Genomic DNA, 24290 nt, shown 5'->3' with positions numbered 1-24290 from the left:
ATTGCAGTTTGGCTTTACCATAGGAGCAGGACAGAGCTGAATTCTTGATCCTTCTTATTGGCCACTGTGAAATGACTCTTACTGCAGCATCTACAGGATCATCTATTAAAGCTGGCCACTGAAGAAGAGAATATCCTCAGAGATACAGGACTAGGCAACGCTGTCCTCCCCCTGCAATTTAGAAATCACCTAGCACACTGCAACCCTAAGGCATGATAGCAGCACCTATGGAGGCAACCACTGGCAGCTGAGCAAGCAGGGAATGACAAGCTTTCAACATTTTCAATTCATGACAAAGATGAGAGTGGAGTTAGTTCATTCATTAGAAAATGGGCTAGGAGGGAATGTCCTTTGCATGGGATTTGCTCAAAGTGAGAGCTTTCTGTTCCAAAAATCAAGTTACAGAGATTGGATTATTACAGAGAGCATGAAATACTGTTTTGGCATGAACTTTCCTTAGGCTCCTGTTGTAATAGGCGGTTGCGAGGATACGAGATGTAACGAGAAAGGCCCCTCCCCGAAGGAACAAGGACTAGTCGACCAAAGAATGTACCCGTGATGCAGGAAAAATGGCAAACTAAGATGATCCGATAAGCTACCTTTTGATATGTCAATAGATGGAAAATACTGCTTCATGCTTCACTGCTACATGCCTCAGCAAAAATATCCGATCAGCATTAAGAGAGTAAGCTTTAGATGGCAATAGTGGATAACAAGTATTATAAAAGGAGTGCTACACCTTTGAATAAAAAAAGCTTTTCTTGCTGCTATTGTGTGTGTGTGTGTGTGTGAGTGTGTTTTCAAGTGGTGCCGAAACCCGGGAACGTGTGTGTGTGTTTTCAGGCTCCCAGCAATAGCACAGCCAGAAAAGCACCTGCAAGGTTGTAAAAATGTCTTCAGGTTTGAACTTAGCAAATCTCAATGTCTGTATTATGCTCTCCAAAGCAAGAGAGCTTAAAACAAATCCCAGCACCGCAGGAGGCAGCTGCAGAGCGCTGCGGTCTGTTGATCTAGACATCACATTCTTGTAGATTCTTTGTACTCCTTGCTCAGTTCACATCTCCATCTGAACTTTCCAAACTGGACTCTTGGTTAGGATATCATATTTTAATGTCATTTTTTTAAATTCCCCTGTGTGAAAACTCTGGTGTGAGACTTAATAATAAAGCCTGTGGGCAGCTCTTACAATAATATAAATCTCTGTCATCTTAGTGGGTCATCTGCTTAGCCCTCAGCAGGGTGCAATACATCCTGCACAAATTCCCATAACTTTCTCAGGTTGGTATTCTCATGATAGCTTCTGGACAGTTCCCATCATTTGTGACTGATGAAACCAAGCAGCCCCATAGAGGCAAGGAGGTTGGGGGGAGCATTTGAAGATCTGTTATTTGTTTTCTTAAAAAGTATCATTTTTTTTCTGAACCTGCTGCTGTTGCACCAGCCTTAAGGCTTTCTAGGAAAAGCATTAATACCTGACTTTGTGATGAAACAAATATTGCCATGAAGAGGCAAAGCATTCTGATATTATTTGTCTGTAATCTCACTGTTGCTCGTTTTCTCTACCTTTTAAGTTGAGTGTGCTCAAGTTTTCCATTACTTTTATTGTATTGGAACAGCACTTATTGGTGTCAGTTAGCAATGAGCCCTTCATGGCTCTGGACACTGCACAAACACAGCGGAGGAAATTCTGAATTCCTTGAAGGCACTGTCAGGCTTGACATTGATTTTCATAAGGCTCATGGTCTGATCCACAATCTTCTCACAGTGAAATGTGAACAATGGTAAAAAATTTTGGTGTACTCAATTCCAGTCTTCCCAATGGCAAACACATTTTTCACTGAGCGCTGAACTCAATAAGAAAATTGAGAAGGGTGATGCGGAAAGAGAAACACTAAACTAGAAACTGTGAAACCTTTATTTTCATTGTTACATTAGTGGATTCACTGCTCACAAAAGCTGGCATTAATGGCAGGAGGTCAGGACAGTGTTAGGTGTCAAGCTTGGCTCTGGCACAGATTCACCATGTAAGCTTGAGCAAGTCAAGGAAGTTCAATTCAAAAAGAAGTTGCGCCTTTATTGAATTGAAATAATGTTTATGTGCTTCATAGTACAGCAGAGAGTTTGTAATTATGGGGAATCACGTATGCTTTACATAGATGTTCATAGATGTCCCAAATGAAAGGCTTCTGCTTTATGTTGGGATGACAGCAGAGTTCAGTCTGTTCATGGTTTTGGTGGCATTCACCTTTTCAGTGTCCACTGGTGAGAGCGCTGTTGAATACGCATCTTAAATCTTTACATAAAATGCACGTTTTTCCTCAATCTGAAGGTCTTTCTAGGTTAGATATAAAAGACAGATTATTGTGACTAAATGTAATGTAAGTTACCATTGTCTAGATTTAGACTTGTAAGAACCGAGTCTGGGAGTAGTCTGTGGTTTGTCTACTTCGTTAGGCCGCAGATGGAGCAAGCTTACTTCATGCCCACTGACTACAGCCATAACTAGTCAAGTGGTTTCACTGGTATAATTAGAGATTGCTTTTTGTTTTATTCTCTTGCTATTTAAAGGTCCATGGGAGGAACTGATGTACGCATTCTCTCAAACTTTGCACAGGGCTCAGGAAGGCTATGAATGCACAGAAGGCAGGGCTGTTTAAAAAAAAAAAAAGCAAAATGAGGATATCAACATGTGCTTTCTAAAAACACATCTATAAATTTTCCATCCAAAATTACATTTGTTATTCTTTGCAGTAGCTGTATAACTTTGAGTTGCTTATTGAATAACTCCAGCATCCTTGAACATAAAATTTTGTTGAGTAAATAATTTCAGAAAGTGTTTTCTTATAGTACTAGTGAATCTTTTTAATTATCCTGTCTCTATACACTCACCCTGTGTGATCTCAGATGCAGTTTTTAAAAAAAATCTCCATGAAGTGATATGTCCCCAGCTGCATTCCCATGAGTTTACATATCCATGCGTTTTGTTTACTTTGTCAGTTTGGCAGCAAGCCTCCCACACTGGCAAGTTCTGGGAAGCCAGATGGTTGGAAATGCTCAAGGGTCAGTGAATCACCAAAACCCAGGCCTGCTTTGCCATGGGCGTGCTCACGGATGTGTAGAGAATTTGACTCTTCATATATGTTTGAGCTGAAAGGACCAGGCGCTATGGCTGCCTCCCAGAGCTTGGGACCTGCTGGCAGACATCAGCCCAGCCTTCAACACAAGTACAGCCTCCAACTGGTTCTCAGGTCTGGTGACCAAAGGGACAGCTGTATCAGTGAATACCACAAGCCTGTGGCCTAGGGAGCTCTCCAGGTGGTCAGGATAGTCATGGATGGGACAGCAGACCCATGGCCACACTTTTGCAGCTAACATGGCACTACAGTGAGAGTTGGGCTCGTCGGCAGGTCCTCCCCTGGCAGAGCTCCTTGCGTGGTGCTAGGGGCATCCCAGAGCCCTCCCCGCATGTTGCGTCCTGCTCCTTCCCATGGCAGTGCTGGATCAGAGTGTTCCCCAGCCATCGCCTCAAAAATCATCGGGAGTAGAGCACAGTTTGTGGATTTTCTATTAAAAAAAAAAAAAAAATCTAATTATGGACTTTATTGCTGAGTGCCAAATCCATTTTCTCCTCTTCTGGGAGCCATTCAATAAATTTTATGTTCTGAGGTAGAGCGAAACTACAGTAGTTTAATGCAGTGTTTTATTCACGTTCCCTGCACTCCAGCACCTGATTTTTACTAATACTCCGGTGTGGATTTTCCTTTTCTTTCTAAATGATATTAATAGGCTGAAATTGCACTGTGACCTGTCGTTACTCTCTTGAGACTCACTCTCTCTTCCCAGGAAGGAAGCCTGTGCTGCCAGGAGCAGTCACCTGCACAGGTCTGTAACCCAGCCATGGTATCCCAATCTTAACCCATCTCTGCCTTTGCTCGGGATCCGCAGCCCCATCGAATCAGGACAGCTCTTGGGTGCCAAGGGCTGCTCCCCTGAGTAGTACCTGTGTGGTTTGGGTCTCTGTGGCATCCACCACTTGCAGCATAAGTACTTTGGGATGAGGGCATGCTCGTTCCTCGCCATGGCAAATGCTCTTTCCAATGTGATACTTGTGAGGAAGGGACGCAGTGGTTTTTATGTGGTTTCTGTAACTCTGAGCCTGGGGATATGGGTTGCGATTACATCGTCTGAAGGCCGTTATCTGAGCAGCTCTATTAAAGAAGAAAACAGTGCAAAGGGTAACATTTTCAGATGATTAGCATCTATGTTTACACTCCTTTCACAGAGCCATGGGACTTTGTTAGCCCAAGTCCTTGGGCATAAACCAGAGCAAACCATGCCGGGAAATGAAAAAAACACCCTTACCTAAAATGAAAACCCCATCCAAGCAATCGACCCACAGAGAAACAAGCTCAGAATTGAGGTTGTCACAGTGGTTTTCATTCAGACCTCTTGAATTGACCTATTTCCTCATGCATGATCTTCTGGCCAGGGATATATTTAATTGAAAAAAAAAAAAAAGGAAATGTAAACTTTAGCTGGGTGTCAGAAGAAATGCTTCTCAGGAGAGAGAAGCAGTAGGAGTAAAAAACATATTGCTCTGCCAAAGCAATCGGGCTTTAAAAATTAGAAGACTAGAGAGTACACAGAATATGGTATAGTATGACTGTGTGGCAGGAGGAGGGTTTCAGAGTGAAAGCATCTTTTCTTTCACACTTGTGATGGGGAAGATTTTCAAAGGCTCCAAGAGTCCATTAGTGGAGTAACTCCTATATGCAGTTTCAAAAATAATTGTCTCCATAGCACTGCAGGTAACGTGCCCTCAGTGACCCACGACAGGACTTGGGATGCTCCATCGTTCTGAGCAGAGAAGCTGTTAACTTCTGGCAGTAAACCTTTGGATCTGTGGCATTTCTCTGTGCTTCTGGATGAGCAGTAGGATATCTTCAGGGGCTGGTTCCAGTTCTCAACAGGATCAGAAATTCCCAAAGGGTCAAACCAGAAGTTTTGGAATCCCTGGAATCCAGGGGGGAGATTTTCTGTTCACTTCATTGACTTTTGGATCAGGCTTTTGTATGTGTTTTTTTGTTTTGACATTGCCTGAATACAGAGGGGAATTTGTTTCTTGATAGTACAGAACCAGATTGCAGGCTCTGTATCTTTTTTTTAATCTAGAACAGCTCTGCTTTTATTAGGTTTGTGTTATCTCATATTTTACCACAATCTTTTTTGCATTTCATAAATATTAATTCCCTCGACAGTCTCTTGTGTTTAGTAGCTTTTGTCTATCACAGGCTTTTCTGTTTTCCTTTCCTTTCTTGTCCCACAGAGATGTCATACTCTGCCGTCAAAAGCAAGAGCTTCTCTAAAGCAACCCTGCAGCCCAGAGAAGTAGGAGCAGTATTTTTGCTGCAGATGGCCTTTTTCTTCTCCGTGTTATTTCTCCTTTGCTTTCTGATGCCAGAGCCAGGCTCTGATTCTCCTGCTCCCTTGGAGTGAGGTTTAATGTTCTAAAAATCTGTCTACCAACTTTTCTTACTGTCTTCTGCAGGCAAGCATTGTAGAGCAGTCATCCCTCTCTGAGCCAATGTAAGGGTACAGGATGCTAGTTAAACCCAGCGAGCTGTTCCCAGGCAGCCGGTGACTTTGCTAGTGGATATATTTTTTTCCCCATGGGATTGCTTAAACCACTTTTCTTCCTTCATGCTTCCCTTCACCTTCTCTATCGTGTTTCTGGTTGTTTTTAATGCAGTAAGTGCAATGTGATAAGTTAAAGCACATAGACTGAGTTACAATATTTCGTTTAAGCTGTACCCGCTAATTAGCTTCTTAGTGTTACTTCTCCAAACTGTACTGTTTTGGCTTAATATTGCCCAGCTATTTGAGATAAACTGCACTTCCCAACTCTCTGTTGCATGCAGTGACCCTAGTACTTTGCCAGAAAAAAAACATAAGTGCTTCCTTCTGCTTCTAGCTGTGCCCCCTATATACCCATGAACTGTATTTTTTTTTCAGTAACATACCAGTTGATTTTCAAGGGTATGGCAAACTCGTATTATAAAATTAAACACCAAATCAATGTGTATTTTTTCTCTGTTTGGACTTCTGTGACTTTTTTATCCTGGTATAACATCTTGGAGTGCTCTGACTGTACTGAGCTTTGATGGCATTGTGTTAGATTTCTCTGCTGTATCTGATAGTTGTTTTGTTGTGTATGTTGCTGCTATATGTCTTCACAACAGGCAATGCTAATTGCCTGTTAATAACTTCTCATAAAAACCAACTTGATACGGAAGTTACACCCAATGGCAAATCTCATAAATATTGGTTAGGAAAGGAGTAACAAAGGGGGAACATACAAGTCTAAACCAAACATTTTGAATACCCGTAATCTGCTGATGCCACGATTTCTCAGCCTGAATGTTGAGGCTACAATTTAATAATTTGACCTCTGTGTAACTGAGAGGACTAGAAACTTGAGGGAGGACAAATATTTAAAGAGAGAACGTGTCCTGAAATTCTTCCAGGGAGGTACTGGGAACCAGGGCTGAAAAAGAACCAGCTCTCAATTCTCCGTCCCCATCCTCATCTCAAAATATGAGCAGAATCACAGAAAATGGGAAGTGCTGATAGCACTGGGTTGCCGTGCCTCGAACCTAGCCAAGTTGCGCTTCCCGTGGGCTCCTGCTGCACCTGGGCAGGGAAGAGTGGTCGGGAGGGTCCCTGGGAGGACAAGGCTCACCCTGTGAAAAGGGTAGAAAAATGCAGTAACTCCGGACCAGTTCTCAGTGGTTTGGTTCTCACATCTGGAAAGCAGGGATAATGCAGTGTGCTTTGAAGTTTGCAGACAGCAGAAGACCAGATAAGTATTATTTTTATCCCGGACTTCAGTCTGCAATAGCAGTTCCAGATGCAACTTCAGGAGGAGTTATTCATCCTGCCAGCACCTGCAGATTCCTCTGCAGTTTATCTGAGGTTTGTTTGGGAACTAGCATTTATTCCCATTGAATGTGCACATCTGTTGCCTTCAGGACCGCTCCACTACCTCACTGCAGGGAACAGAGAGATCTCATGGTAATTCCAACAGCCTGTAGTTATGGGCTGCTGTTGAGTTCCTAAGATTTAGCGATCACACTTGGTTGAGATACAGTTAGTAGGGCAGGAAGGACAAGAAGGGCCCGGTCCTGCCTTCAGTGCTGGGGTAAATAAAGAGGGAACGAAAAGTGTCACTAGGCTGATGCTCAGGCTCTGTATAGCCTAGCTGCCTGCTCGGCGGTTCCATTTTTCTCAGCTAAGCTTGGCAAGTGTTTTCTCCTCCTGGAAATGGTGTAAGCGAACCTGTCAGTTTATCTCTGCTCAGGTGGTCCTTCTCTCGCTGGAGCTGCAGACAAGGGAGCATGAATCATTAAAAGTGAAATAGGAGCAGATGGTCTGCATCAAGTTTAAACTAGTAGTGTATGGTAGCTGCTTTATCTTAATCTCCAAACTACTAAGTGTCTTACAGAGCAGCCTGTAACTCATCCTGTTTAACATTTATGCCTTCCTTTGGAAATGTTTGCATCTCCCCCCCTCTGCTCCCAGCCCGCTATGGGTTTGAAAGTTCAACTTCAGCTCTGGTGGTACTGAGTGCAGCTTGCAACAGAGATGCTGTGGGGGTTAAATAGAGAGCAGCTGAGGAGTGCGAGAAACAGCAGTGTGAAACGTGAGCGAAAAAGAAATTCAGGCAGAATGAACCATTAAGGCCAACCTTAAAATAGCTAGGCTTATCTATATAGCATTAGGAAGGGGCTGAGAGTACACAGTGACATTAATTTGCGGGCGCCTTGACTCCTTCTGAAGAGCGCTGGGGGAAGAGACTGAATGTGGGGGCATGCACTGCCACTTGTAGAAAGAAAGGCGATGGTGAGTTGAGTATAATAACAGTGTGTTCCTGGGAGCAGTGAATCCCGTGTAATGCTTTCTCTTGTGAATGAAGCTTGTTTTCAAACAAAACAAAGCCAGAGATAAAGTTAGGTCACGGAGCAGGAAGAGAAGATCTCCAAAAACAGAAGGAGTTGAGAAGAGGCTCTGTAAGACTTCCCTGCCTGCGCTAGCTGGAAAATACACATGGGGATGGAGTATGGGAATGGATATAGAGTTGCAGATCAAAGCCAGATCAAAAGCATTTAAATCTGGTCCTTGCAAATGGGACCTTCACATGGTGACCTGCTCCAGCTACCATTAACCTCCAGAAGGGATTTAGAAATAACAGGCTAAGCAGACTTCCACAAAATCACTTTCATATTTGAAATGCAAAGCTAAAAGGGTTCAGAGCATTTGGAGGCCACTGTTAATCTCCAAGTCAGCCATGCTGATGCATCTCATCCAAAGCATGATACGTTCAAAGGGCAAAATCTGCTGTTAGTTACTAGCTTGTCAATGAGAGACGTTTGTGCCACGGGAGCCCTCCCGGCGTGAAGGGCTCAGCGGTGCTTGGGTCTGTCGCATGAGGCAGGGGAGGAACCATTGGCCCTTCCTTCATATGGAGCTGGTGGGTGGAAGCAAGTGCACGGAGCCCGAAATGACAGCTCTCTTAGCTGCAAACTGTAATTTAGATTGGCTTCTCCTGTCAGGAGTATCAGCTGTTGCAGCACTATGTGAACTTGTCGCTTTTCCCCACCCCTGAACGCTTGTCACCTGGCAGCTCTGGAGAAGGGCAAGCTCCATTCAATGAGCCAGGACAGCATCAAGTTGCAGTGTCTGTCAGTTCCTTACAAGTGCATTTTGGTGTAACCCCAAGACGCCGTGTGCTACCTGCACTGAAGAGAGGCTGCCTGCACCAGCAGCTTACGGCACCGCGCAGCCCGCTCCAGTGCAGGAGCAGGAACAGCGCCAGCCCTGTGCCTGGGACAGAAGCCGCCCTGTTCTCCGCTGTGAAGGAGAGGGCACGTTTCCATCAGGCACACGCTCTCGCCTCTTGCCGTGTGCACAGCTGAATGCTTCAACTCACTCCTTTGGGCTTCAGGGCCGCGGCCTGGCTCCTCTCCGCTCGCCTGGCCCTGCTGCTGGTCGGGGGATCTCCCTGCTCTTTCCATCCCCTGGGTGAGTGCTGCGGTTACCTTAGGGGCAGCAAGGACCCGCTGTGGGGATTTGACGTGCCGAGGGGCATGCAGTGAGGGTGCAAGGGCAATGAAGAGGGAGCCAGCCCCATCAGGAGACGTGGAGGAGACTGACAGGGACGTGGCGTGCTCAGGAGCCATGGCAGGAGCAAGGAGATTGTGCTTGGCTGAGCCGAGAAGGGTCCTGAAAACAACAGCTTGGAGTGGCCTTTTCTGCTCGACCAACTTGGGAGGTTGAAACAAGACCAAACAGTAAAAAAACAGAAAGGGGAAAAAGAGATTACGTGCAGTTTCTTTCTGTTGAGGGAATGGTTTTTAAAAAATACCAGCCATTTAAACAGCATGCTAAGAATTTGTTCTTCCATTGTAAGCTAACACTTAGTGCGCAGTGCCTAAATGGATCTGTTATTAGATGAGACAGAGATCCTTAGAAATCACAGTAAACACAGCTGTAGAGATGAGGAAAAATAACAAGGCTTCGTGCTAATAATTGTACCTTCCTGTTGTGCTAACCACTGTCAAAAGTTACTTTTAACATTGCCCACGTGCTCCGATGTAAGAAGGCTTAATGTGGCAAGTTGGACCCTGTCAGGTTTGTCAGGATTTAAAGCAGAATATGTCAGAAATTCTTGCAGAAGCAAACAAATCCCTCTCTCCTTTGTTGTGGTACATCTTCAGTCTTTTGCTTTGGTTCTTTTTTGGGCCTAATCCTGATAGCACTGGAATTGGAGTGAATGCCAGTGGCTTGTCTGGGGTTGAGCATCCCTCAGGACTGGAATTGCTGGTATTTGTCTCAGGGTAGAAGAATCACAGCAAGGAAGCTCTCGATGAAACAGGCTTTTCGTGTTATTAACCCAGAATCATTTTTCATTCCGTGGCAGAAAGGTTTCCCGGGAAGCCTATTGTAATTAAGATTATAGATGGATGCTGGCGTTTTAATAGAAGAGATCTTTTGTCTTCTCAAGCAGGCGGAATGGTGGCAGAAAGGTGAGAACTTTGGAGCTCCTGTAATTAAGGCTGTGGAGAAAGAGCAACCCTGGTTAGTCACCTTCTGTGAATGTTAGTGAGCAGCGTGGATAAGTGGGCCAGAAATAGCTATCTGTGGAGCAGCGAGGTTTATCTGAGTGAAATACAACTTCACCAAAGAAAGCAAAAGAAATTCAATGTTAATCTGTAGTACTGTAGTCAAGGATTAAAAATCCACTATCCAGAGGATTTGGGTGTTTTTCTAATCTGTTTCCAGATGAATTCATTCAGGTCTTTTATATGAGGAAAAAGAGATGAAGATACAAGGCGAGCTCTCTTCTCGTTTCTGCCATGCACAGCATGCAGCCCAGTGGTGGGGGCTGTGGGCTCAGCACAGCTAAACATGCCATTGTGTGATGCCCCTCTCCTCCGGCAGGTTGCTAAACACTTTGAATTATATGTAAAGAAACCAACTATGCTGCAGCTATCTTCTGTTTTTCTTATTTGGGTTTGTAAAGCTTGGGAGCAATATTGGCGCATTGCACGCTGAGTTAAAAATTGGAAATGTATTACTCAGATTTACCATGGGACTGAGTAAATTGTATTCAGTTAAAATTGTGAGTATCCTGCTGGGAAGAAAATAAGTATTTCTACTTGACTGTGTGACACCTAAGCAGCAACCCAGAGGTACGAGGGGAGGATTTGGAGGACTCACAGGGAGACACCTGTGCACATGGCAGAGTCACGTATGGCCTCTCCTGCCACATTCCCAGCAGGTCCAGGGAGGTTTCTCATGCTGGAGATACCTCACTCTATTTCAGCACAGACATACCTTATCCTCTCCATTGGAATTTTTCCCACATCTAGAAATGTGTTTCTGTGGTTTATCTCCATAACTACATAGCCAATCCAGAGAACAGACTATTCCCTTTCTCCTTCTGGATTTTTTTAATGTATTTGTGAATTTACTTATCCACTTCACCCTGTTTCCCTGCTCCACCCAGTTTATCTCACCCTTCCTACTGTAATGTTTTGCAACAGAGAAATAGATGTCAGTGTTTCCGTTGTCTTCTGGACGCCAGCTATGTTAAGATGCAGTTCCTTGCTCTGTTTTTCAAGGACTACTCCCAGCTCCACCCTGGCTGACTCCATACCCCAGCCCAGTGCTCCTCCTGGTGCACCACTTGCAGATATCCCAGGCATGCCTTTTGCTAACTGGCTCTCAAGCCTCTCCTTGAAAACCACATCCTCAGCTCCCAAGTAGAGACGCAGCAGCAGAGTGCAGCAGATGGTGGATTTGAAGTTCACAGTGCATGAGCTCTTCCTGGGCTTGGGTTGTCCTGCTCTGTGGTTCACAGTGAAGGGTCTCCAAGGCAAGGCCAGATGCCATGGACCCCCACTCAGCTGAGGACACACCAGCACAGCCTCGTGCTCTCAAACGTGGCATGCTGCTGCATCCCACTGCAGGGTCCCCTCTCCCTGTCACAGAACATCTGTGCCTGGGGACTGGGAAGCGTTAGCAGGACTGTGGCTGAGCTCCCAGGCTGCACATACAGGCGGAGCTGAGCGCCGTCTGTGTGTGTGTGCATTGGAGGGGAAAGGCCGGAAAGTTTTCATTTCAAAATGAAATTCATAAGACATCCAGACCTTTCAGCTTTTTAATACGAGCAGTGATTTATGGCAGCACTTAAGAATGAGCCAGGAGCAGGCAGATCCATCACGTGCTGTCCTTCCCTGTCGAGGCAGTGGCAAGGCCGGGCCCTGGGCAGAACCGTGCTGCAGGACGGCAGCGCAGCTCTCGCCATCACCCATCTGTCACGGCGGGTCGGGGCCAGCCCCAGGTCTCATCCGCTTGTTTGGCTGTGAGAAGAAAACGGATTGGCTCTCTGCTGAATTCCCCTTGCTCCCTCCCTTTCCGCAGCTGCCTTGAAACACTGAGAAGATGACAGCAAAGTGCTGTTTGTGCATACAGTGAGAGGCTCCAAGCTTGTCTTCTATGCATTATGGCCCAAGAAACACTCTGGCTCTAAGATTTTTTGATTCTCTGTACTTCCAAGTGATTCCTTTCCTCTCTTAAACTCAGTCACTTCAATTTTGTCTGTCCCATGTTTGCAGGATTCCCATAGACACACAGTTCAGTCACCCCACGTGGGCAGACCATCGATCTTTCTACCTGTTCTTCCCCGGCACTTCCAACTTTTCCATCTTCCTGTTCAAAGTAGACCTTTTTTAAGTGTGTACATTCGTCTTGTCAGCCCCCAAGCCCTACTTGCTGAATGAGCCCTGACACCAGACCATTTCTAGCAGAATGGGAATGGAAAGGCTCCCAAAGATGGTCGAGACTACAGGAGGCATTGTCATTTAAAGAAAGCTCACTCTTTTCTTCCAAAATCCAAACCTATATTTGGTATTTAGGATTTGTGACAGTATAGTGCCAGCAACTATCTTACACTAGCTGTGTAAGATGGTTTTCCCTCAAAAGATTTGATCCTTTTTTTTTTCATAGCTCCACTGTATTCTGTACAGTGGGAATTTAAAATAGCTTGGTTATCTTGGCTTGCAATACAGAGAATTACTTGAAGTAAATGCCTGTTTGGCCTTATCTTCTCTGCGGGGCAGTAAGTTCAATGAATTAAATGGAGAAAAGAAAGCAGCTTTGTAATATTTTATGAGCTTTTCTTCAGAGGATACGATTTGTCTCTAACATTTTCTTAGCACAAATGCTCCTAAGTAAGTTAATATTAGTTTTATTATCTTCTACTATTCAGCCACTCTGAAGAGACATTTTCATAGCAAATTTGCATTCCAGTTTGTCCATCTGCATGTTCTCAGGGATGATGTTAAACATTTCTATCTCCCATAGGCATTGTCTGCTCTCTAGTCTGCTTTATTGGACTCCGAACAAACATTGGTTGAGATTTTGGCAGGGTTGTTTGAGTTCTGGGATTTTTATGAAAAAGTTAAATCAAGAATAACATACTATGAAATGTCAAATAAATCAATGTGTGAAACATTTCAAACCTGTTATCCTTTTTTTATCAGCCCAGGTCAGTTTAATTAAATCTCTTTATCTAAAATTTCCTTATTCTTTTAGGTTCGTTGTCTCGATTCACGTGCCTATTCTTTTGTGTCATCTGTATAAATGTATAGAGAGTAATAAATAATAATGTGTCATTTATTAGAAGTGTTCATGTTCAGACTATGAAGTGTGAAGCCTGGTTACTACCCCTTTATTTTCTGAGTGTTTCTAAGAAAACAATATCTAGAATCATAGAGTGATAGAATATGCCAAGTTAGAAGGGACCCATAAGGATCATCGAGTCCAACTCCTGGCTCCACACAGGACCACCAAAAAATCAGACCATATAACTGAACTAGATGTGTAGAACTTGGTGAAAGAATACATGGATGCCAAGTATGGCAGCTGTGAACTCAACTTTAAAAGCCAACCACTAAAATAATGTCTAAAATATGTTTGTAACTTCAGGGCAGTCCATCAAGATTGCGGCAATGACATTCATGTTTTTTATGTGAGAACAAGATAGGAAATGTGCTTATATGTAGCATCATGCTAAAAGTAAAAACACCTGTAAACATCTGGGAAAATACAAATACCAAGAAACATTTTACATAGTAAACCCCAAGCACCTCCTGAAATTCAGGTGGTGTGGTTGATGGGCAGGAGGAAGGAGAGCTGTTCATGTTTGAGAGCCTTCAGACAAGAGAATTCTTAGTCACTATAGATGTCATATAAGCAGGACCGTTAGTGCCACCTATAGTTAGTCTGCCTGACACTTTTCACTTTAAGACCTTGCCTTCAGTGAATTATGGGGCTGCTCTGCTCGCCTTCTACACAAAAACTCTTAAGAAGATGTTGGTGGAGATGAGCACTGGTTCATGCTAAGCTTTACGGTGCTGCTGGATAGGCACAACTCCCTGTGCAGTGGAGATGCTCTTAATTTTGGTAGCTGCTTTAACCACAGGTAATAGGAATGCTCCAGCAACTTGCATAGTTCTAACCCAGGACAGAACTCAAACCTCAAACACGAATGCAACTGAGGAGCTAAAGGGAGCTGCAAAGGCCGTGTTAATACAAAACTGTGGAGAAAGGAATGGCAATATAGCAGGGCATGAGTCTGCAAATCCCTTTCGCAGTATTTATCCTCTTTGATCCACTTCTTTAAACTGATTTGGATACTTTTGCCCTTCAATCTGCCGTGCCCAATGTCATGTTAGTGCTTCCAGCATCCATGATCTGTGAGCCTGCTTACAGCAGGCAACAAGCTGCAGCTGCGGGCAGTGCAATAGGAATAAATAAACCCCTGCCTTTTAGCAGCGTGAGTGGATATTTCTTTGCACGCTCATTTTATACAGAGAAGTTAGATTTAATAACGTTTGTGTTGGGTTTTTGGGTTGGATTTTTTGAGCGACACATTGGTATTTCTGTTTTTCCATTCAAAAAGTGCTTTCAGTGCAGGCAGCTCTGTGAATTGGGTTGATCTCTGCTCCTGAGCTGCAGTACACTATTCCACTCAGTTTAAAAAAAAAAAAAAAAAAAAATTAAAAATGTCCTGTGTTTAAATCTGAACATGCTGTTTGACCGTCTGGCTTGGAAAGGCCATTAAAGATTATTTTAGCCTGCTGTGCCTAAGCAGTCAGAAAGAAATACCTCCCCTCTCATTCCTGTGATTTACCTGGAATAACCTCTGTGTGCCGGGGCTGAGGGCTGTCAGGTGGCCAGCACACGTATGTCTGTTCTCTGGCAGTCTGTTCCCTGGTGCACCATGGAGGGACAGCCCTAAGCAGCAGCAAATGCCACGGCCTCACCTCCTGCTGGACCTGGGGACAGGCTGCGAGGGCACACTTAGGGCTCCCCATAGGCTGTGCAGGAGGCACCCACACTTGCAAGGCACGCTGGACTGAGCCTTCCTCCTTCATGTCAGTTTGGGACTGATGGAGGTGAGAAGCTTCTGGTGTCAGTGTCACCAGACTGCTGGTTTTTGTCTTTTAAGTGCTGCTGAGCGTAGGAGTCTCCCGCTGCTTGTGTTGCTTCCCCATTTAATTCAGTTACTATCAGTCCTTCCCGGGCAGGGCAGCTGCTTCTATCAGACACCTTCCCAAGCCCTTTAAGGCCCCGGGGAAGGCCACACTGAGCCACTGTGGGAAGGCCACTGTTGGAGGGCAGCAGGGCACTGCCATTCTCCCGCTGCCCCCACACTGCTGTCAGGGAACCTGGTGCTCACTGAACAGTGCTCTCTCCCAAAGCAGGGTGGAGTTAAGCCATTGCAGTGGCTTCTTCAGCTGAGAGATCAGCAGGGACCGTGGATAGCATCTGGCTGTCAGGATTCGGCCTCGTCTACAACAGCTCTGAGGGAAGAGCATCCATGACCCTAATGGGTTTGACTTGTCCTTCGCCATCTGTGGAGGTAGACATACCTGTCCCTTAAGTTTTCTTGTCTCTACCTTCTGAAATCTGTGAGGGATTTTCCTCTTCATAGCTGAGAGCACGTTCCGTGAGAACAAGGCTGTTGGGTTACCGCCTTCAGCGGGAGAGCTGGGATCGTTACACCTCACACAACACACTGAAGTCTGGGAAAAAAGAATAAAGTGGAGCTTTCAAAGCCATATTTCCTACATGGTTCCTCATCCATCAGCCATACCAAGTTGTACTGCAGTTTATCAGAAGAGGGCAATATCTCTTCTTCATTACATTGCTATTTGAGTGTTGCGTGCTTCCAGTCAGGCCGGAGCAGGTGCAGAGCTGGCCCCAGGGCACTGGCGTATGTTCAGTGAAGGCAGCTGACCACTTTGGTGCCATTTCATCATATTTCTTCTGTGTTAACTGTGGGAGGCAAGTGCCACTTCTAAATACACAAGCATTGTCTTTTAAGTGAATTTAATGTAGCACAAGCTCATTTGCAATTGCAAATAGTAAGGCTGCATTCTTCCCCTTACTCCAAATGTCTGAAAATCTCATTAATGTTAATGGGTGGAGAGGAAGTGCTTAGCCTATTGATGCTGGAATGAAATCAGGAGCAAAGCACAGCTCCACAAGGACTCATCTATAGATGAGGGGCAGAAGCAACCATTAGATTATCAAGTCTGACCTTCTATCTAACACAGGTCGTGGGATCTCATCCACTTAATTCTGTATTTATCTCAAGACCAGCAAGTACAGTGCGTTAACATATTGTAATGTAGCAGTATCTACAGGCTTTTCTTGTTTTTACACTGAAACCAGAGGCAAATAGTAGCACTGCGCTATATGATGTTGATGGACAATCTACAGGAGGAGAGAGATTTGGGCATTTTATCTGTCTGTAGAGGAGAATTTGTAAGTCTCTATGTTCACCCAGGGTTTTGTTTAGTGCTTTGAAAATTATTCCCTGGTAACTAACCAGCATAGAGCTGACCGCTAGTTCTGTATCTCTCTGAGGACAGCATAAATTGAAATAGTGATTTTTTTTTTCCTAATGAAAAGGAGATTTTCTCCAAAAATCTGTGTGGTCCACGACAACTGCTTTCTAACATCTGACTTTGGAAACTCCTGAGCAGTCATTTCCCTAGGAAACGTGAAGTGCATTTCACACTGGTCTTCCCTCTTGGACTATGACACAAAACGGCCCTTGAAATGCACCTGGAAGGCGTTCAGGGGGATACCACACACGCACAAAAGCTGAGCCAAGCTGAGTGAAGGAGTCACTGGGCTACTGCGTGTTTTAACCATTAGCCAACATTTTGCTGAACAAGAGACTAAAGAGATGAGATGAGGAAGGTCTCAAGGAATCCAAGAAAAGTGGTGATTGGCAGTGTGCAAAATATAGAGGTCCCAGGATAGGCACATACGTGCTGGCCTGAAGGAAAAATCCTCCTGTGCAAATTTGAGGTGCCCCTTGGTGTGCCCTGTCCCTCGAGAACATCCCTCTGCGGCACAGTGAGAAGGAGAGAGCTGGCTGCCGAAGTGTTGAAAACTTTTGGCTGCCCTTGGGTGGATGAAGTCTGGGCTTTTAGGGTTTGTCTGTAAAAGTAGCATTTCTATCTTGTTTCATTCCAAAGCTCAGATGTCCTGCGTTTGGCGTAGGTCCATTTTTCCGTCACTAAAGTGTTTCGGGGGATCTTGTTGTGCATTGCATTTTGCCTCTAAACTGCATTTAGAACGTGTTTATTGACCTTTTTCTTTATATGAATTGGGACGACTGGTATTGAAAGCAGAGATCTGACCCATAACTGGTCACACCAAGCTGGTGCAGAGCCATTTGCCCATGGTGTTACACAGGGGAGGGGAAGGCTCAATACTGGCTGAAAGGCCAACCCTCCTGCCCCCAGCAGATGTCTGCAATCTGCATTGCCTCAGCTGCTTCACTGCAGGATCCTGTGATTCATGTTGAGCTGCTTAGAAGGCATTAGCTGAATACATTTGAAAGACTCAGCTTTCAAGAAGGCATCTCAGACCTTTTGCCTATCAGACTGGAAGGTCAATACTTGCCTTAATACTTGGCTTTGAGGCTAAACTAATTACTGTGCATAAGGCTCTTTGAAATCCACAGGTAAGCAGTAGTAAGTAAGTGTAAATGCCATTACCGAAACTTTTCCCTTGCTGCTGTGATAAAATTCACTTAGAATATGTAAAAAGGCACTTACAGCAGTGAGGGCAGTCTGCACAGCAAAACGTGGGACCATGCTGGGACACCTCGGGTAGCTCTGAACAGCCAAAGGTAGGGGCCCCGCGTCAGCGTTGTCCTTTGCCTGGGCTAACAGTCCTTGTTTCCCAGGGGGGTTCATTACAGCAGAAAATCTTGCTGTACAGAATGTGGTAGCTGGTGGCTGCTGTGCAGCAGCCCAGTGGGCCCTGTGGGCTCCCCTGAAGACAGATTACAGCCTCTCCAAAGTATCCAGTAGCAATAATAGTAGAAAATTAGGGAGCTGTTAACAAAATAATGAAGGGCTGTGGGTGACGATAGTGCAGTGTGTGTTAGAAGGCCATGTGCTCTTTCTTTCTGTCAGTTTGGCTTTAGCAGAGAGGCAGATTTATGGCTTATCTTCTCCCTGCTCCTCAGGAAATGATGTCTGTGTGAACGTTCCCACTAGGGACCAGCAGGAGCCTCCATGGGCTTCATGTCTTTTGCCAAGGTCATAGCCAACAGACAAGCTGAGATTATTAATTCTCCCGCATAAAAGATATCAGCAACAGAACCACGCACTGTTTTCATTTTGACAAACTTTCCAGATCTGGTGTCCTCCAACCTCATCTCAGCAGCAAGAAGTCAGGCAGGGCTGCTTGCTGTAGCCGGCGGAGGGATTGTGGAGTGATTGATTGATTTCAGGGCTGAGAAAAGCAGTGATGACATCTGGGGCTCTGAGTTTTGTGTAAATACATTTGCCACCAGGATGTGTAAGCGCCTGTGCTCCTTTGCATTGGCTTCAAAGCAAAACCCTGAACAATGTGAACAGCATTTCAGCAGCTCTTGTCAAGAAATTTGGAGGCAAAAAAGCTTTATCTCACAGTGTAGGAACATTTCTACTCAGCCTCATAATGAACTCTTTTAAGTTTCTGCAGGCACTAATCTACTTTTCTCTGAATTGTATAGTAAGTAAAAAGGCAGTATGTTTCCAGCCTGCTTGACTTACTGGTTTGTGTGCTTTCCTTGCAGTTGTCCAACACAGCAATTCTCCATCAGATTAGACGAGACCAAGTGACAGACACATGCCGAGCAAACAGCGTATTGAGCAGGAAGCGCCGTGTGCTGACGCCCAACGATCTCAAACACCTGGTGGTGGATGAAGATCATGAAATGATCTACTGCTATGTCCCTAAAGTGGCCTGCACAAACTGGAAGAGAGTCATGATGGTTTTGACGGGAAGAGGCAAGTACAGCGATCCAATGGAAATCCCGGCCAACGAAGCCCATGTGTCTTCAAACCTGAAGACTCTCAACCAGTACAGCATCCCAGAGATCAACCACCGCTTGAAAAACTACATGAAGTTCCTCTTTGTTCGTGAGCCTTTTGAGAGACTGGTGTCAGCCTACAGGAACAAGTTCACCCAGAAGTACAACACTTCCTTCCACAAGCGCTACGGCACCAAAATCGTGAGGCGCCAGAGGAAGAACGCGACCCAGGAAGCTCTGCGTAAAGGCGACGATGTGAAATTTGAAGAGTTTGTGGCATATCTCATCGACCCGCACACCCAAAGAGAAGAGCCCTTCAACGAGCACTGGCAGACTGTGTACTCCCTCTGCCACCCTTGCCACATTCATTATGACCTCATAGGAAAATATGAAACGCTTGAAGAGGATTCGAATTACATTCTCCAGCTTGCAGGAGTCGGCAACTACCTGAAGTTCCCCACCTATGCAAAGTCAACGAGAACTACTGATGAAATGACCACAGAGTTCTTCCAGAACATCAGCTCGGAGCACCAAACGCAGCTGTATGAAGTCTACAAACTTGATTTCTTAATGTTCAATTACTCAGTGCCAAGCTACCTGAAATTGGAATGAGGGATGGGTTGGGGGGAGAGCGGGGAGAGAAAGCCTGTTTTATTTAAGATTTTTATTTGTCATAATAAATATGGAGAGTGGGTTATTTTGTAAATTAATGATTTTCTTTTTTTTTTTTTTTTGAATGATGCTGCGAGCAGCACAGTCAAAATTATTTAAATCAACTGTAAGAAAGGACAGCTCTCTTTGCAGGGTAACAGGATTGTGACGATCTAGCTGTAGAAATGAATAATACTGCTACACTGTTGAAAAAAAACGTTAATTGTGTTCTGGTGAATTTCATTGATCTTGCGTTCCTAAAATTCTAATTAATATTATTTATACTTATTTAAAACATGGTCTCTTGGGCAGTTTCACTATAGCAACAGAGATAGATAACATTTGGACAAAAGGAATCTGGTTTTATTCTTTCCTCAGTTGAGCTTTTCTCTGGATAGTAATATTCTTCCATTAGCCTTTCATGCAGGTAAATACAGGAGTGGTTCTTGATACCGCACGCTGTCAGAATGATGGAAATAATTACTTTAGAAAGTGATACTGCATTTAAACATACTATAAAGCTGTCTTTCTAGCCCTGAAAGGGAAAAATAAAACAGATTTTGATAGATACATGATCTCTAAACTGATCTCTAAACCCATGATTACAAGAAATGTGAATGTAGTCCTTAGGAAGAGAAACCATGAGCTTTTTTTTTTAAATCTGGATTTAATGGTTTTGTCAAGAATATGATGAGTCCCATTGTCTCATAATTTGAAGGCTGCCCACCCAAATGAATGTGGATTTGCAGATGGCTCCATCTGAAAAATCAGCATTTTGAATGTGACCATGAAGATATGCGAATGCCCAAAGCAGTCGGCATTCACTTAATTCATATCCAAGATGGGGGATTTAGGGAGCTCCAGTCTCTACAGGTCACGCCTCCTCCTTGATCTTAAGATAGACAATTAGAATTGGCTATTGTGCTCGAAAACCACCGGTCATGATATGTTGCTAGAAAGGATGCAGGCATGTTATTTTAAAAATCAGAAAGTCATCTTCGTGTTGATCTCTAAGCATGCAAGGCAATAAAAGAGGTCTCCAAGCTTCCGACATGCTGGTTTCATGGCTTTTTCCTATGGGGAAAAGGGGAATCTTTCTTTCTTCAGTTGTCGCTGAAATTGACAGGGATGAATTGACAGAAATGTTTCTGGTATCCCATGGGTCAGTATTTCATCTAAGTCAGGTCTAATGTGAGAACACGCTCTTCTTACCTAAGGTAAGCATCTCTGTGGTGGTTGTTTCTCTTGCTTTAATGCAATGCCACTGAGATATGTGGCCCTGAGGGCAGTAGGAGCAGGGCTGGGATCTGGTCTGGAGCCAGCAACAGGTGTCTGGAGTAGGAAGCAAAGGCTTTCCTCCAGTGACAGAGGCCAGCAGCGCACCGGTTGGCCCTTGTCCGCACCACCAGGCAGACTGCAGCTCTCCAAAAGGCAAGGGGCAGGTTTGATTCTGCAAGGCTTTGTTAGCGTGGGGTTTTGTTCAGGGAACAAAAGAGAAGTCGCTGGCACAGGCTTTAGTCGAGGCATTTGTGGGAAGCTAAAATCTGTTTTAAGGTTGTTTGTTACAGTGGGGGTTTGCATCGCCCGCATGTCTGTCTTCTTTAATCAAACCCAACACTTCCAAAAAGAAAAGCAGATTTAGGTAAACGCAGCTGGAGCCGGAGCCTGGCAGGCGCAGTGCACAACAGCTGGTGATGGCTGCTGAGTTACACAGCCCCCAGGACACCACGTGCTTAAAGAAGTGACATAGGTCTGTCTGATTTAGCAAAAATAAGTCACTGAGCGGATCTCAGTGATGAATGAATGAACACAGCAAACCAGCAGCTGAACTCCTTTTGCGATTGTGCTTGCTCTTACCCAGGCTTTGGGCCGTGTTTATCATGCCCTCTGGATGAATCTCTCACCACTCTGCAACAGACAGTTTTTGTAGCCCGGGTCCTGTTTATAACCCCATTACTAGGAATGGCCGGCGGAGCACTGGCTGCTGGATCCGACAGCTCTGAATCCCTGAGTGCTTTCTGATCGCTGAGCAGCGCTTTACATGAAAGCAGTTTTGTCTCATTTAGAGAACGTGGAGCTGTTGCAAGTGCCTATTGCAGTGTGCCCCGTCTTTCTTCTGGCTGTAGCTCAGTGCTTATATGTTTGTTAAAAAAAAAAAAAAAATCTGTAAGAGGGTAGATTCTTCTTCCCCCCATATATCCTGCAAGCGATTTGTGTGTTTGTTTGGTGTTACACCCAAGGCTGTGAATAATTTTGTCCAGTTTTCTTAGTTGTCAGCTACCCCATTTCAACAGAATATGATTTGAATTTTTTCAGTTAGTTAGGAAAAAAAAGTTACTTCAGAAAGTAAATGTGTTATAAACAGGACGTGCTTCCCCCCCTTCTTTTCGTACTTCTTCCTTTGCTCTCAGCACCACGTTTTTATCCATTCTTAAATATTCTCTTTAGCATTCACCGCTTTGGAGACACAGAGGAAACAGCCCCATCTGGCAGCTCTGAAATCTGCAGGTGAAGAGGCCATTCAGGAGCTCTGAGGGCTGCTGCTGTTGGAGCTGGCCTTGGTCACCCCACAGAGCCTTCCGCTGGGTTCCAGGCCCTGAAATGGTCTCTGCGCAGCCAGGAGCAGTACTTCAAAACCTCAGGCTTTTTGAAAATCCCAATCCCAAGCCACTACAATCTGTCGATGTAACACGTTAGATCTGTTCTGGGGTGCTGTGAGTTGGTCGTAGATTCCTGCTTAAATGAAGAGCTGGCACGCTGGGTATGGCCGCATCCTGCCTGCTGAACACAAAGCCCTCAGTAGGCCAATGGAGGACCACAAATGTTGACAAATAGCTTGGGCTGGCTTTTTCAGACTGCTGGGTGTGCTGTTCTGACTGAGCCAAAGACAATCTCTTTCCCCTGCTCCCATGTTGGAGGAAGCTCAGGGCTATGCCTCCTTGTCGCAGTGAGATGGCGGCCGCCTCCTGCAGAGAGGGGAGCCTGGCACTGGGCTGCTTTCAGCCCCTATCTTCACTGCATCTCCCAGCTGGAGGAGCAGAGCGTCTGATCTGCTCTTGAGTGCTACCTCCTTCTGGAGCTCAGTTTTGCTGTGGCCACAGCTGGTCCCAGGAGATGGGCAGACAAAATTCAAGAAACAAATGTGTGCAGGAGGTCCCAAGGACCAGCCGAGGAGCAGCCATTTTGGAAGGAGATGCTGCCCAGGGCAATGGTGCAGTCACCGTCCCTGGAGGTGTCAGGAACCATGTGGATGTGGCACTGAGGGACATGGTCAGTGGGCATGGTAGGGGTGGGCTGGCAGTTGGACTGAATGATCTTAGAGGCCTTTTCCAACCTTAATGATTCCATGATTCTATGATCAGCTATGGTCAAGCAGTGGTGAATGCAGAGAGGAACCAGCGGGGACAGTCCCACCTCTTCCACCGGCTCCCTCAGAGCCTGGGCCAAGGAGCAGCCATCCCACAGCTCCTTCCCTGGCGCTGCTTACCCCAAACACCTTAACCTGGAGCCTGGCTGAGTTCAGCCCATCCAAACACAGCGGTGGCTCCAGGAGATGGAGTCCCGCAAACCTGACTTCTCCCATCCTTCAGCCTCTTCATAAACCATGCCCATTGTCACAGAAACTTGCAAACTGCCTGAACCATGCGCTGCATAAGACAAGTGAACTAATTCACGAGCTGAAGTGCTTTTAGAAATTAACCCCAGATGTCTTAGGGTTTCACTGTAGTCTGCTGCACTTATCAGGTACAAAAAGGGACTGTCCTTACTATTACTCTTGTTACAGAGAGTGTTATTTTCTTACATGCATGCACAATACAATGTGTACGAATAATTTAACATCAATGTGGGGTTGGATTTTTTTTTTTACCTATTTGTATGCAGTAGAAGGCTTGTTGTAGAAAAGTATCTCCTCATACCTAAATATACTGTTAATAAAGAAAGAAGCTAAATTATACATTGCCAACACAAGTGTGAACTGCTCATGAATCTTTCCTTAAAAAGCCATTCAAGCCTGATTATTTTTCTAAGTAACTTCAATTAAATTGAAGAAAGAAAGTTGCTCTCCGTGTGCTTTATTTCTGACTCATGCTTTCAGGGCTGGGATTTTGTTCACAAGTCTTTGCTTTTCTCACAAAGGATTTCTCATTCTGCTTGTGGAAGGACAAGCAGAAAACTCAAACTTGGCTACTGCTTTGGAGCAGGAAAGCTAACGTCCTCCACCAGCATCCCCTCCTCCCCAAGTTCCTGGCCAACAAAGATGAGGGCTGTCGATTTAAGACTGCAGCATGCAGTCTTGAACACATACTTGGGTGAGGAAATCAGCACCATTAAGTATTTAGGAAAAGCCTACATTAAGGAAATAGCTGCTCTCTGTGGGGCTGTGTTGCTGGAAGAGCCCTTGGTGGTCACCTGGAGCTGCTCAAGGTCACCAAAACTAGGCTGGGTCTGACTAGCCAAGGTGCCTTCAGGGACAGAGGGCTCATGGCTTCCCTGGGTGCCCTGTTGTAGTGCTGTACTACCTGCCCAGCAGAAATGTTTTCCAAGTCACCCCAAAACTCAGCCTTCAGTTTGCATCCACTCTCTATCAGTAATAGAAGTCCCCATCAAGTAGGCTGCCTTTAGGATCCCAGTTCACCATACCACCACCAAACTAAACCAGGCCAGATCCTCGCCTTTCCCCTTGTAGGTT

General features: G+C 45.1%; 1 protein-coding gene and 1 long non-coding RNA gene across 8 annotated transcripts in view; one reads left to right on the top strand and one right to left on the bottom strand.

Annotated features, from left to right (window-relative positions):
• CHST11 (carbohydrate sulfotransferase 11) overlaps positions 1-21787 on the top strand; it is a 164670-nt gene extending 142883 nt beyond the window's left edge. For 3 of the 4 annotated variants that reach the window (XM_021387051.1, XM_021387044.1, XM_021387033.1), the window contains exon 3: positions 18713-21787. In XM_021387051.1, coding sequence (XP_021242726.1) covers positions 18713-19561 — 849 coding nt within the window. In that variant the 3' untranslated portion in view covers positions 19562-21787. Of the gene's footprint in view, positions 1-15365; positions 15488-18712 lie in introns of those variants that run through there. The other variant, XM_021387056.1, reaches the window with a different exon arrangement.
• LOC110393796 lies at positions 1898-18778 on the bottom strand. Of its 4 annotated transcripts, none has more exons than XR_002435210.1 (4): positions 18690-18778; positions 15498-15650; positions 4001-11921; positions 1898-3564 (listed from the first exon to the last, which is right to left on the bottom strand). It is a non-coding gene; the product is annotated as an uncharacterized LOC110393796 (long non-coding RNA). The 4 variants fall into 4 exon arrangements; XR_002435209.1 differs by having other exon boundaries at positions 15498-15903; positions 18690-18763; XR_002435205.1 differs by having other exon boundaries at positions 15498-18704.

This window comes from Numida meleagris, chromosome 1 (genome assembly GCF_002078875.1).
Source record: "Numida meleagris isolate 19003 breed g44 Domestic line chromosome 1, NumMel1.0, whole genome shotgun sequence".
Lineage (NCBI taxonomy): Eukaryota > Metazoa > Chordata > Aves > Galliformes > Numididae > Numida > Numida meleagris.
Note: the sequence above shows the minus strand (reverse complement) of the source record. Positions and strands in the feature narration are given on the sequence as shown.